Genomic DNA, 15,865 nt, shown 5'->3' with positions numbered 1-15,865 from the left:
CTTAGGCAATTTAATTTTAGAACTATAATCCATAATTAAAAGAAGAAAACTAATATTTCATTGGAAAATTTGCAAGCAAAAGTGATTTGTTTTATTCATACAATACATTCTTAATGTATCATTAGTAATATTAATCCAGTTACATGCTGAAGATACTTCAAGTAAAACTAATTAGGCTAGCTTTAGTAACAAGAAGAGACAAATTCCACTCCAAAGTAACAAACACAGACATAAGGAGTCCCTTAATTTTAGGTAACCAAACACATTTTTTCTCTTTCTAAAATATCACAATGACAATATGGTAAAGTTTAAATTTTGTAGGTCAATACAGTCATAAATATTTTAATTCTGGTTTTACCTTAAAATGTTGCCATAGAAGGGATCTGCTTATGAAAGTTGCTTGTTTATTAGCAATTAGACAGTGGTTCTTAACCCTTTAGGGATCACAGACTCCTTTGAGTATTTGATGATAAAAATACCTGTGGGCACTTCATATTATATATATATATATATATATATATATATATATATATATATATATATACACATACAAGCACACATATACACACACACACACAGGCTTCATGCCCCATCCCCCAAACCTGTTCACATACCAAATTAAGAACCCCTACAATAGGAGACCGTTGGGGAACTTATCAACACTGAGAAAAAGTTCAAATTTAGGACTGATTCACATTAACTAATATTCTTCACAATTTGCTCTTGTAGCTAACCAATTTGGGAGTGGTGGCAGAAGACTTACAGAGCAACTGAGTGAAGTGAAAAAATAAGACTAATTTTCAGAGTTGCTGTCGAATGACTCGGATCATCTCTCAATAAAGACCCTGCTGACACAGTTTATTAAAAAGAGAGAGAGAGAGAAAGGATGAAGGGAGAGGGAAGGAGGGAAGGAAAAAGGGAGGGACAAATTCAAGGGAGAGAAGAACAAACCCGTAGGAAGAAAACACATTCATTTACTCAATCTTTCTTGGTCAGGAGCATTCCTGAAATGAGTTTGAGGCTGTAGACTACCACAGAAATGGTTGGACTCCAAGTACACATCTGGTCCACTATAGACAGCAGACACTCTCTAACCTTTTAGGATCAAACATGCCAAACACTCCTACATTGCAAACTGTTAGTCAATGTTTTACTTCCAGATTGCATTATTTCAGCAATGATCACAACATGCAGTACAGGCAATCCTGGCCTACCAGCCACTTGTGAATCTGTCCCCATTTCCGATCAAAGGAATGATGAGAATGCTACAAATGCAAAAGTTTCATAAACTGAACAGTTTCCAAATCACTGCATTCTTTGAAAAGTCTTAATCATATACATTTGCCTTGAAGAGCAATGATCGTTGATTCAAAGAAACTTACACATTCAAAATACAGAAAATTACCTAGCTAAATATGTTCAATAAGATATAGTACTTTAGAGGACCACAACAGAACTTATAGTTAATAATTGTCTCCTTATAATTTACTATAATTTTAGGAGTATAAAAGACAATGCATTGCAACATTTTCATTCCAAACCAAGAACTGCATTCAATACTTGAAACTATACAAGAAGTTAAAAAAAAAAAAATTACCAACATATCAGCTGTTTCTGGTTCTGTTTTTGAGCTGTGACGATATGGAATCTACACACTTCTCTTTAATTCATTAGCAGAAGATCCACCACCAATATCAAAATAAAGTGTGTAATCCTGCAGGTTTTTTTCCCTTTGTACTAATACACCATCAGAAATATTTTTTATTGGAATTTTCAGAGCCAGTGTAACGTCAGAAAGAAAGGTTTAAAAAAGAGTAGTTGTTTTATTTTCAAGCAGCCTATTTTCTATATACCTCTTTAAATTTTTTTTGTTTTTGCTCTTCTTTCTGATGAGAAAAGCATACTGAATTTTATGAACTACAGAAAAGCATAAGAAGAAAATAAAATCAATCATAATCCCACCGTAAACAAACCAAAGTATTGAGAATAACCACTTCTTTTTAGTAGTTTTTGACCCTATACATGGGTACTAGGTTTTGTAATACAAAATTGGAATCCTACCAGTCTTTCAGTTTCTTTTTCATTTTCTTGCATGAATATTTTCTGCCATTATTAACTATGCTTGAAAAATGTAGGCTGAATGATTTCACAGTGTTATACTATGTAGATATCACACTAATTGAAATTCTAGGGCAGTTAGGACGACAGTAAATAACTTTGTCAACTCTGTCAAGACTATGTTAGCTAATATAAGTAAAGCACTTATAACACTATAACATAATGTACACAGAAAGAGCTATATGTGTTTGCTGTTATTATTTAAAACAAATATTGCATTTGACTTGCTGATGTAGAATGGATTATTAAAACACACATATCAGGTTATACTATTCCCAATGTTTCAAATGGAACCAGATTTACTTCAGAAGTAAGCTAGCCAAGTATTGATTTTTTTGAGACTAGCATGAAGTTAGGGTTATTCCCCCCAAATTACCTCTTTTTGTTGTCGTTCCAGTTCTCTCATGCGTATATCTCTTGCTTCTGCCCGGGCAGCTCGTTTTGCTGCCAGCCTTGCCTCTGCCTGAAAAGTAATATGAAGATTCAGCTTTATTTAAAACAGCCACCACCACCACCCCTACACTAGCTTGGAGGGTAAGGAGCAAATGGGATATTACCTTCCATTGCTGACAAGATATCACCTGTCAGCAGTTTAACTGACTTCTTTAGTCAACTCCTATACACTCATTTCATTCTCTAATCCCAGAGTCTCTCCTGAAATTTGGACCTTTACCTTTAACTGCTTGCCTTGACTTCACATTCAAAACATTTCACACAATTCATTGTATGTCTCTCCGAACTTGCTTTTTCCAGAATTTCTTTCCCTATCAATTCAATCATACAAATTAGAAACTTCAGAACCAGCCTCTGTTTCATTTAGGACATTGCCAATATTCAGTCTCCAAGTGCTGTCAATTCTCTACCCCTGAGTTTCTCTCAAGTACACCTTGGCCTTTTTCATTTTCACTGTTTCTGTTTGTTTCAGGAACTCTCTCTCTCTCTCTCTCTCTCTCTCTCTCTCTCTCTCTCTCTCTCTCAAAAGTGATATAATTCATATACCACCAAATTCACCACTTAAAAATACACAGTTCAGTGGGTTTTTAGTATATTCACACGGTTGCACAACTATCACTACTGTCTAATTCCAGGATATTCATATCACCCCAAAAAGAAATCCCACACCCATTAGTAGTCACTCCTCATTCCCCCTCCTCCCAGCTCTTGGTAACCACTAATCTATTCCTGTCTCTATGCATTTGCCTGTTCTGAACATTTCATACAAATGGAATTATACAATAGGAACTCTTCCTCTCTTGCTTGAATACTACAACTGCCTCCAAATCCATCGACTTGCCTCCAGAATCTGCCCTACAGTTCATCTTCTACATGGTTACAAGACTGCCAATCTGCCTTTCAAAACACATTTCTGATCATGGCATTCTGCTCCGTAAAATTCCCCAGTGGCTCCCCATTACTTTGGTTAAAGCGAAAATTCTGTGGACTAGCACAAAGAGAATAGAGGAGAGAAGAAAAGTGAAAACAGAAACAAGGTTTCTCCCAGTCAGATCTCCGCCTTATTTTCCAGTACTTGCCCCACGCGTACCAGTTGCTTCCAACTGCCGCCATTCCTGGACTCTACGTGCTCTATTGAGCCTCCTTCAGAGACTGTTTGCCTGGCAGGAGGTATTCTCCCTTCTCTCATTCAGCTACAATACCACCTTCTATGAAGATTTCCCCCACTTTCATAGAGTAATACTCTATGCACATGCCTCTATTGTGGCTTTATTACATTGCATTAAAATTACATGCTCCTGTCACCCCACAACTTTTATGCTTCAATGTCTGCTAAATAAACAAGAGTTTCGGGTCATGGGCCAAAGTACCAAGGAAATGAGACAAGGAAATAGCTTGATGTACCACATGAAACAAAAATCTTCTCTCTGGTTTCTCTCTTGCAGTGCTTTCCTCTGTTCTTGGCCACATCCTGCTCTGATTTTGATATTCTCCTCAGAAAACTGCACTAGCTGCTTCTTCTCATGTTGTTATATTTGTGCCCAAATCTCATACTAAGAAGTGACTCAGCCAATGTTTAAAAGGGTCTATTGCGTGTAAGCAATTATGCTAGATGCTGAAAATACAGAATAAGATACGACAGCTCTTAAAGAAGTTCACAATCTAGTTGAGGGAGACAGAAACACAATGCTTACAGGGAAGGAAGCACGCTGGAGGGAGCAATTAGTTTTGCCTGGCAAGGTCACAGCAAACTTCGAAGGAGAGGAGACAGTTTAATAGTTAACACGTATTCAACCACCCCACTTTTGGCAATTTCCCAGTCTGCTTAACTGGCCTTTCAGTAGCAAAAACCCTGCCCAGTAACTGCAATCTACCAATGTCAACCTCTACACACTGACATGAACAGAGTAACTAGTCTTCTCATATGAATTTTACACTGAACTCCATCTTTAAAAATCCTATACCCCACCTTCTTTAAAAAAACAGAACCAAAAAACCCTCCTCTCTACCTTCTTTATCCCTCTATGAGTGGGTACCACTTTCTTACTAGAGTGTATTTTACAAAAAAGGACTACGAGACTATTAACCTTCAGCAGATAGCAAATACATTTTTTAATGGCAAAGTATCATTGTTCTGGGAAAATTTTTCAAACTTCTCTTTTACTTTAAGAAAGCCATAGCAATGTGTAGTAATTTTCATTTCCATGTATATTAGCTTTGTACTTGTAGCCTGTCTTTGAAATTTATCAAAAAATGCCAATTTCATCCTTGTAGTATCTGTGGCCAATTCTGCACAATCAATACTAAAATGGGACTTCCCTCACTAAACAGAAATCACAGATAATTGAAATCTATTCTCAAATAAAACTTCTTCCACAACCAAAGGGACGGGAACCTGACCGCTATGTAACAGAAAGAACATGGCCGTCAGAGTCACACAAACACTCTTCCCTTTGTGACTTAGCCCACTTTATCCACACGCAGAGGTTCCTTTCCTTGGAGATGGTCATGAAGGCCACTAAAACAAGCTTAAAAGAGATAAACAGGATTTAAAACGACTTCGTCTGGTTCTTTGGCTACACTGCTACCAGAGCCCTGAGGAAACACTGCTAGGAGCAGTGAGGAGCTGATGTGATTCCAATCAAATAGACAAAACACGTGCTCTATACTTACACTCATGTAGTTTTAAACAAATTATAGCTACAAAAAGCATGCTGCTAGGTAGTAACACTTGCATATTCCCCTCAGAATACAATCGCCGCTACGGATGTAACACCCAGCTCACACATATGAAATGAATGGGACATAATACTAAAGGACCACAAAGATTTAACTAAGTTCAAAAAAAAGTTGGTTAAAAAATTAAACAGAGAATTACCATTTGATCCAATAATTCCACCTCCGGGTACATACACTAAAGCACAGACTTGAATAGATATCTGTACACCCATGTTCATAAGCAGCATTATTCACAATAGTCAAAAGGTGGAAACAATCCAAATGTCAATCAGTGGCTGAATGGATAAACAAAATGTGTTATGTATGTGGACAAAAAAGCGGTGCTGTAATAAATCATGAATTCCTAACTGGGCAGGTCATGGTGGGTAGTCATGCTCCAGGCCTATAACTTCTTTAGTGAAAGGTTTTTAAGCAAACCCTGTCCATTGTTCTTGTGCATGTAGGTTAACACACCGTTGAAATGCCAGAATCTCTCTCAAAGGCGTGACCACCCTCAAGAGGGCACTTAATCTTGTTAACTAACCTGTAATCCAACCCTCACTTTGCTTTCTCCCACTTCCATGTAATCTTCCTTCCTTCCCTCCTTAATTTCAAACGCATAAAAGAAACTGCAAAACTGTTATTCTCCAGAGCATTTGAGATCTTGCTCCCTGGCATATGTCATCAATTTTGGCTCAAATAAACTCTTACAAAAATTCTCTACAGGTTTGGATGTTTTGTACATCAGCACATACACACAAAGGGATATTATTCAGCTTTACAAAAAAGGAAATTTTGACGTGTTACAACATGTAAGAACTTGAAAGACATTAAGTGAAATAAGCCAGAGACACAAAAGGACCAATATTGTATGATTCTGCTTATATAAAGTACCTAAAAACAGTCAAATGCCATGGGAATACAAAGTACAACAGTGGTTGCCAGGAGCTGGGGGGAGAAGGAAACGGGGAGTTGTCATTAAATAGCTGGAGTTTCAGTATAAGACGATGATAAAGTTCTAGAGATGGATAGAGATGATGGCTGCACAACAATACAAATGTACTTAATGTCACTGAACTGTACACTTAAAGATGATTAAAATGGTAAATTTTGTTATGTGTATTTTACCACAAAAAAAAAAAAGTTAATTTGAAGTTAGCATAAGCCATGAAATCAGAAGTATTCAGGAGCCTAAATCATTTAAGTACTTGTAAGGTCTTTAGGCTGATATGACCCACACTCTTAAAGTTAATATGAAAATCCAGGAACCAGAAATTCAGGTTCAAAAGTTACCTGTGAAGTCAAGTAGGCAAATCCAGAGGTTGGGGCAACAGGGAGATGGAAAGTGACTGCTAATTGTTATGGAGTTTCTTTTTGTGCAGACGAAATGCTCTGCAATTAAAAAGTGGCGATGGTTGCAAATCCTTGTAAATATACTAAACACCACTGAAATTGTATACTTTGAAATAATGAATTTTATTGTTATGTGAATTTTATCCCAATTGAAAAAAATTTTAATAGATGACACAGAGTACATAAAAAATGTAATGCCTAACATGAACTAATAGTAAAATATGTGAAATTCCAATATATAAAATTCAACATGTAAAACAAGAAAAGGAATTCTATGATCTAGTAAGTTTGGAAAATGTCAGGTTAAACTTTTTTTTAAATCAGTTTTTAGTAATGTATATTATGAATCTCCAAAAAAAAGATAAAATAAAAAAGCATTTCTCAGACTTAACGTGACCATACTACTAAATAAACTCTAAGTGATTCTTCAAGGACGATGCTCCATGGCACAAACTTGGGAAACAATGATCAAACATATGGCACTATATCAGGATCCAGTTCAAACTACTAATTCTGTTAAGGGGGAACCTTACCTCTGATGTTAATATTTATAAAATTAAATAATGTTATCAGAATGAATAATCTTTTACAATCAAAACTCAACCTTTCAAAAGAATGGGGAAGATGAGACCTCGCACTAATATAATTACCATCATTTGAGCACTTACGTAGCAAAGCTAGGTGCTTATTTTCCTCTAATCCACAAAGTAACCCCTTGAGGTATAGAAAGGTCCAGTAACTTGCCCAACATGCCCTGGGCAGCAAGCACTGGAGCTGAGGTCCACATCCTAAGAATCTGACTCAATTTAACACTCCTAATCATGTCGCCACAACATATCTTTAAACCCCAAGTATAAGAGCATATCCTTAGACAAATAATGAAAGTTTACTTTGGACAAATTAGCCTAAGATTTTCAACTTAACATAGATTCTCTCTTCTCTTTTCTGTGAAACTGTACCCTTCATTCTTGTTCTTATTTCCTTGACCAAGACTACCCCAAATGCAGATATTCCTTTACTGTACACAGCCTTTCCTTCCATCTTTTAACTCCACATTTTCAACTATTAGCCAAGGAGAATGACTCAAAGCTAGCTTGAGGCTCTAACCAAAATCAAAACCTACTTTTCTGTCTAGTGGGTCTCTTGTTACAAACTTAGAGTGAATAAAAGCAACCTCATCTTCCCCCAGTGAATAGGCTCCAGAAATGAAACCCTTGTCACACTTGTTTAAAACCCAAGGTCTCAGGGCCTCCTACTTCCTAACCAAATCTTCCTTTACAATATCTCTTGAATCCAACATTTAATTTCCATTCCCACAGACTCCCCCTCTTGGAGCAGCCTCTTACCACTTTCACCTAGAATACTTTGTTACCTATTTCTAACTTCACTTTCTTCATTTCAACTCTCCTCCCATCCTTTCTATTCCAGACTGTTGAATTAATCTGTCTGAAACATTAAGGAACAAGCGAGAGGAAACATCCTAAATATGATTAGCCATGATATATTTCATGATGCCCAAAACACAAAAGTATCCTTATACTTTCTGAATTTTAAATTTGGATTCTGTTACTGCTTTGGTTAAATAAACACAGGAGAACAGGCTAACATAAATTTGCTGCAGCTCCCAGTGGCATTCCAAATCAGAAACTCAACTGAGGCCAATCTTACTATCAATCTTCCATCTGTCTAGTGGGTCTACAAGTAAGGCAGGGTCTATCCAATGCACAGGACATGCTTACTGTTTCCTTGGAATATAACGCACAAGTCAAATTTCATTTGGGACTACGGTTTGGGGGGAAAACAAAGGTTATGTTTTTTTTTGGTTTTTTTTTTAGTTTGAATGCATCATTCAAAGATTGAAAGGCAAGAGAATTATGTTATACATACGTCCCTCCTGATACATCCATACACACACGTGCTCCACACTCTGATGTAAGCTCCATCCTCCCCAGGGACTTTGCCCAACTATCTGACCTCTCTTCTGTCTTCACTCTCTCCCTCTATTGGTTTGTTCTTCTCATCATAAGTAGGTTCAAAGTCTCTCCCATCTTTTAAAAACAAACAGACAAATCCTTCCTGGTTCAATTCTGCCCTGTCTTCTCTTTATAGCCAACTTTTCTCACACTTCCCTTCTCACTTCCCACTATATTCCAATGACGACAGCCTGGCTTCTGCCCAAATCTCTTTACTGAAATTGCTCATGAAAAAAAAAAAAAGAAAGAAAGGAAGGAAGGAAGGAAGGAAGGGAGGACAGAAGGAAGGAAAAAAGGGAGAAAAGAAAGAAAACAAAATTGTTCATGCAAAAGTCACTAATAACCTCTAACTACCAAGCCCAGTAACTTTTTCTATTCTTATCTCACTTGTCCTTTCTGGATTTCCAACATCACTAACCACTCGCGAATCTTACTGGTTTTTCTCTTGACTCTCTGAGCTCTCTCCCTCAGAATCATTCGTGGGCTTGTTTTTCTCTACTAGCTCCTTATATTTTAATATAACCAAAGCTTCCAGGCTTGATCTCACTCTTTTCATTCTATGCTCCCTCCCTAGGTGATATTGATAGCCTGCAAATCTTCATGGCCAATCCAGATTTTTCTCCCCCAGTCCTAATCCAACAGTCCCACTGGAACCTCAGACTCAATATACCACAAATTGAAGTTATCTTTCCCATAAACTTCCTCTTTCTCTTTTTCCTTCCCATCTGCTGTCCCATTACCCAAAAACTGAAATGAAGTATCATATGCTCCTCCCTAGTCTTACATGACGTCCACATTCAGTCACTAAAATCTCAACTACCTGGCTTGCTCGCATCAAGATCGTCCCTTTACTATTTCTTCTATCCAAACTTCCCTCTCCATTCCCACTCTCACTGCCTTAATTCACGCTCTCCTCATCTCACTCCAAGATGACTACGGCAACTTCCTAACTAGCTTTTTATACTTCCTATCATAGTATAATTCAAATCTGAAAGCGTTTTACCCTTCGATGGCTCACCACAACTTCCAAAATCTAATTTAAACTGCACAGCACACAAATCCCTTCATGATTGGCCCCTACTTCCTCTCCAGCATCATCTGCTCCCTTTCCCCACCCTCTCTCTGGCCATACTGAGCCATTATTCTGGCAGTTTCCCACAAGGTTCTAGATGGTTCACACACCTGTGCCTATAGAGCGCTTAGGAAGTAACACACAAAAACTCATAAAACAATACAGACATTAGAACTTTTAGAACATGGACAGGAAGCCTATCTTATTATTTTATGACAGTGGTTCCCTGTTGGTGGGGGAAAGCTGGCCCTGTTGACATTAAATATGGTTTATGTCTTCCTTCTCCCTCCTGCCTATCTTTTTAAAAGGAAATATCTGAGACAATTATCACAAAATGTTGACACCAATTAATGTTAGGTGGTGGACTTATGGATACCTACATTATTATCAAAACCTTTCAGCATTTAGTATTTTTCAAAAGAAAAATAGTACATGAAAATGCACACTCAAATGCCTTTTAAAAAAGGAAAACCTCTAGTTTTAAAACTTTTATCCTACTGTGATCATGTGACAGTTTTAAAGGGAGGCAAATTAAATTTTCATAATTTGACAGAAATGTGCTAAACTGAGCCAAGTCTGGAATTTCCAGCCTGCATGTATATCCATAATATAAAACCCAAGCAACTAGCATCAGTAAGAGACATAGGGTATAATCTGAACCTTTACAGACTATGCTTTAATTTCAATAAATTTGAAATAGAAAATTCTACAAAGTGAAATAGTCAAGGAAAATGACTAATTCAGGTTGCTAAGATTCAGAGTTTCAGAGTTGACTGTGTTTAATTTTGTTTATTCTTCCATGACACTCATGCTAAAAGAACCCTGAAAGACAAATTAAGAGACATAATATTTGTGTTGCTATGGTTTCCATATTAACAAATAAAAATCATTACTCAATTTCCTAGCAACTTCCCTTTAGTAGAAAATCTTAGGTACATACCATTTTTCTTAGACCTTACAATGTAATTATGTTTAACCACCTTTTATGAAGCTTAAATACCAGATATTTATGAAGTTAAATACCGAATATTTGAATTTTTCTGGGCATCCACACCAGTATGTATTAGACAAAATCCAGGGAGTTCAACTCATTTTCTTCCGATCGCAAACTATATCTTTCTTTTATTTGGAGACCTTTTGACAGTAAAACATTATAAGAGAGGGAATTTAAGATGACGGACTTTATTACTGAGGTCTGAATACAACCTAATAAATGGATAGATAGCACAGGAAAAGTGAAGCTTTGGATTTGCAATGACACAGCTAACCAAAAAAGAAAATGTGAATCACAGTCCTTTTTTGGGGGAAAAAAGGTGTTGCCAGTTTTGTCTTCACATTTAAGTTAATGACATTGTGCTATTTGAATGTTTTCCCCAATATTCCTGTCAGTGACAGGAATGACGAAAATTATGTCAGTGAACAGTACACCAAATATTTTTCAGTCACATTAATACACAACTAAGTCTTCAATAATTCTCCCTTAATCAGTACAAATGCCAAGAGAAGGAATCCTATATGACTAAAAACAACAACTTAGATTTACTCTTCCAAAGGATTTGTCTAATAAAAGCAGTAAGTACAAAAGGAGAGAATTTTGATTTTTTTAACAGGGTAAAAATGGAAAGAAAAACACTCACTTTTTATAACTATGAAAAAAGAAGTCGCATTTCATAATCTTTTAGAAATTTGTGCACCACCACTGAGAACACTTAACGGTACTGAATTAAGGCAGACTAGAGACTTGACTTTGAAACCTTGGAGTTCTTTAGGGCTTACCCTGAGGGCTGACTATCTTCAACTCTATACTTTCTCCCTAGACAATCTCATCCACACTCTTAATTTCTTTTTTTTTTTAACCTTTATTTATTAAAGTGTGTTTTTCCAGGACCCATCAGCTCCAAGTCAAGTAGTTGTTTCAGTCTAGTTGTGGAGGGCGCAGCTCACAGTGGCCCATGTGGGGATGAACCAGCAACCTTGTTAAGAGCACCACGCTCTAACCAACTGAGCTATTCAGCCGCTCCCCACACTCTTAATTTCGATAACCTTCTACATGCTCACAAGTTTCAAGTGTTTGTTATCTGAAGCCCAGACCGCTCCTTTGAGCTCTTGATCTATATCCCTCCCCAAAACTGCCTCTTCAAAATCTCCACTTAGATGCCTCACAAGCACCTTAACTTAACACGGGCCAGCATAAATTCATGATCTTCCCTCCGCAAACCTCCTCCCCACTCTACTGTTCCCCACTATCCACCCTGATGCACACGCCCAAACTTCCCCGCCCTGCTACCCACCCAGAGCCACACACTGAGCATCTACTGCTCACCTCTCCATTCCAACCACCTCTCACCATCCCCACTGTCATCACTCTAGGCCAGGCCACCTCTGCAAAACTTATGACTCGTCTCCCTGCATCCACTGATGCCTCTTTCTGACATAATATCCATCCGCAGTAAAGTCATCCTTTAAGGCACAAATCTGATCATGTCATATCCCTACACAAAACATTTCAATTTTTCCGTTGCTCTTAGGACACAGACCAAATCCTAAATACATTCTATAAGAATTTATATCAAGGTTCTCAACCTCGGCCCTATTGACATTTGGGCCGGATAATTCTCCGTGGTGCAGGGCTGTCCCATGCACCGTGGGATGTTTTAGCAGTATCCCTGGCCTCTACCCACAACGCCGGCAGCACACCCCTCCCCCAGCTGTGACAGGCAAAAACACCTCCACACACTGCCAAATAACCCCGGGGGGACACAATCACCCTCGTTCAGAACCACTGGCCTATACTGTCTGGCTGTTCTCCTCTTTGCTGTGCAGGTTACCGTCACGGCGATCTCATGGGAGGCACAACAACTACGAGCGGAGGAGCCTAAGTGCAAATATCAGCTCTGCCCCTTTCAGGTAACTGTTGGGCAAGTCGCTTCACTTCTCCATGCCTCGGATTCATCATCGATAAAATGAGAATAGTAGGCCATCTCACAGAGTTGTCATGAGGATGAAATTCATTTGAAGCACTCAGAACAGCGCCCGGTATATAACAAGACCTCAGTAATGTAGCTGCTGTTATTCTTAATCCTTGATTCTCAATACTCTTTCAGCCCTAAAAGCTTGTCACACATGCATCCCTCTGACTGGAAAGCTCTCCACAATAGCTGACAACTCCCTTTCTCCCAAAGAATTCCATCCATCCTTCAAAACTCAAGATGAAAGGGCGCTTCCTCAGGGAAGCCTTCCCAACGCCTGTCAAATCCCCGTCACACATACGAAGGAAACCATTTACTGCTCACTCAAAGCACTTAACATAGTTGTAAATAAATATATTACTGTGTTTCTTCAAGTCTAAGAATGCCACTGGGTGTGACATACATTGACAATCACAGCTTTCAATTTCAGACACGAAATTACCATACTAAATGTAAACATTAATTTTGAGGGGGAAAAAAAAGTAGCTGAAAATTGAGGAACTAGTCCATTATGTAACTGTTTTCTTTTCTAGAAGCTGGGCTCCGTAAGAGGAATGACAGTGTTGGTCTTGTCCATTCCATATCCTCCATACCTAACACAGCATCTGCAAGAAGATGCTCAACAGATATTTGCTGAATGAATGACATTCAAAATTTGTTCTTTTTTTAAAAAAAAAGTTTCTTAAATAAAAGATGACATTCATGCTCATAATTATTTCTGATTATGGTAATTCTTTGCATTTTTAAAAGCTGCTGTCCTTGCCAAAAGTTTATCCTTAATTTGCCACGGCCTAAAAATGAATAAATTACTCAAATAAAATGGCGAAATAACTATGAGAAGATCTATCGAGCAATTATGGTTATCATTCCATAACACAAGAACACTGGACTATACTTCCAAACTGAACACACTTCTTCCCTTTGTATACGTCTTCTCAGGTTGCTAATCCAGAATCAAAACCCACAAATTTTTGGTTCTCACTAACAGATGCTTAGAATAGCTATTACTCCTTAGGCAGCAAAATGAAATCCAATAAAGTATATCCATTAACAAATAAATGGGTAAACAAGATATAGTTTATACATACAATGAAATATTAGTCAGTCATATAAAGGAATGCAGATATTTACAAAGGAGGGAAGCAGTGAAGTTCTGCTACATGCCATAATGTCAACGAATCTTGAAGAAATGAGTGAAATAAGCTAAACACAAAAGGGCAAATACTGTATAGTCCCACTTATATGAAATATCTAGAATAGACATATTCAAGAGGTATAAAGTAGATTAGACGTTACCAGGGGCTGGGAGGGGGGAAGTGGGAAGTTACTGCGTAATGGTTACAGAATTTCTGTGTGTGGTGATGAAAAGATTTTAGAAATAGATAGTGGTGATGGTTACACAACATAGTGAATGTAATGAATGCCACAAAATTGTAGACTTAAAAATGGTCAAAATGGCAAATTTTGTTATATGTATTTTAACAATCTAAAAAATTAATAATGTAATATACCCAAACCACTGAGTTATATACACTTCAAATGGGTGAATTATGTTATATGAATCATATCTCAATAAAGCTATTTAAAAAAAATGAAATCCAAAAGTTCTAACAGCCACAAATGTTCAACAGCCATAGTTTCCTTTCTTCCTTCTTGTTACAAGTAGGCTTGAGTACCGAATATGTATACATGTAAATTCTGCTCTCAACATAAAGTCTCTGAACACTCTGTTTGCTAGAGTCCAACTTCTATAAAAGATGATCAGTTTCTATGCCTGTTAGTGATTCTTTAAGTTTAAGAGAACTGTGCATGATGAGCATGAATTTTCTTCAAGTCCTAGACGTTGAAAGAAATCACAGCATTTTAGAGCTGGAAGGACTCTCAGATCATTAAGTCAAAAAAATAAGCATCACTCTGATGACTTCCATTTGAAGAGATGTTTTCTTCATAATTTCAGCTCTAAAACAAACAAAAAAAAAACAGTACTATTCCAGGCTTTGGTGATGCCTTAAAAAGACTGTTTTGCAAACCCTTTAAGAGGCTTCAATTTCTCTTCATAAAACACACACCATAACCTTCACCGAACTAGCTATGGTAAGGCCGCATAGGATGGCTTTCATCCTACCTTCATCTTTCTCCTTTTGAAAGGCTAGCTACTGTTGAGTTGGCTCTGACTCCTGGCGACCCTATGAATGAGTGACGTCCTTGATGTCCTGTCCTCAACAGCCCTGCTCAGCTCCTGTAATCTCATGTCTATGGCTTCTCATATGGAGCCAATCCATCTCATATTTGGTCTCCTTTTCCTGCTGCCTTTTCTTTTCCCCAGCATTAATTTCTTTTCCAAAGAACATGTCCTTCTCATTATGTACCTGAAGTAAAATGGCTTCAAGTTTTGTTATTTTTTGCCTCCAGTGATGTTTCAGGCTTAATTTGCTCTGGAATCCACTTGTTTATCTTTCTGGCAGTCCAGGGTACCCAGCAAGCTCTCCTCCAACACCATATTTCAAATGAGTCAATATTTTTCCTATTGGCCTTCTTTACTGTCCAACTTTTAGGCTGGCTGACTAAGGCTCCCAGTTTGATACACTTTGTGCTTTCGGGTAATTTTCACTGAAAGCCAACTGTCTAATTACATTTGCCCCAAACGTGTGGAACAATCACAGCTAAGCGAACAAGAAAGATCCAGATTGGTCTGCTCATGCTCTAGAGAGTTTGCTGGCGATCCCTTCCCACACCTTCTCCGCTGAGCTCTTCTGATGCCTAGGACAGCCCATGCTTCCCCAGCAAAGCAGCAACTCGCCTAATACAGACGTCACGTGACTTCTAAATCCATCCACATTCCTGCTTTTATGGAGCAGTCTTCAAACCTTTCAACATCTTTTTAAAATGCACTCAGGTTGTACAAAATGAAAAGCATTCTAGAGATCATGGTGAAGATGGCTGCACAGCAATGTGAGTGTACATAAGGCCACAGAATTGTATGCTTAGAAATGATTAATAGTAAATTTATGTTATGTGTATTGTATCAGTTTTGTAAAATGCACACAGTTCCATATTTTCACATGCAAATTATAGAGTTTGAGGAATATATTCATGCCTTTTGTTTCTTTTCCTCCTCATTCCCTCCTCTTCATTGCCTGATTTGGGGCCAATTGAGGAGCGTGGAAACTTGAACAGATAGTAAGCAGGAGAAAAGGGTTATTTCTCTT

The 15,865-nt window shown here is 37.8% G+C and overlaps 1 protein-coding gene across 23 annotated transcripts in view; it reads right to left on the bottom strand.

The window, feature by feature from the left end:
• The window catches only part of LRRFIP2 (LRR binding FLII interacting protein 2), a 102,416-nt gene that overhangs the window by 65,211 nt on the left and 21,340 nt on the right, over positions 1 to 15,865 (bottom strand). For 12 of the 23 annotated variants that reach the window (XM_074312617.1, XM_074312628.1, XM_074312622.1 and 9 more), the window contains exon 3: positions 2,495 to 2,581. In XM_074312617.1, the coding sequence (XP_074168718.1) occupies positions 2,495 to 2,581 (87 nt within the window). Of the gene's footprint in view, positions 1 to 1,214; positions 1,266 to 2,494; positions 2,582 to 15,865 lie in introns of all 23 variants that reach the window. The other 11 variants (XM_019727639.2, XM_019727646.2, XM_019727648.2 and 8 more) reach the window with 1 other exon arrangement.

This window comes from Rhinolophus sinicus, linkage group LG10 (genome assembly GCF_036562045.2).
Source record: "Rhinolophus sinicus isolate RSC01 linkage group LG10, ASM3656204v1, whole genome shotgun sequence".
Taxonomy (NCBI): Eukaryota; Metazoa; Chordata; class Mammalia; order Chiroptera; family Rhinolophidae; genus Rhinolophus; species Rhinolophus sinicus.
This window is presented reverse-complemented; position numbering and strand designations above follow the sequence as displayed.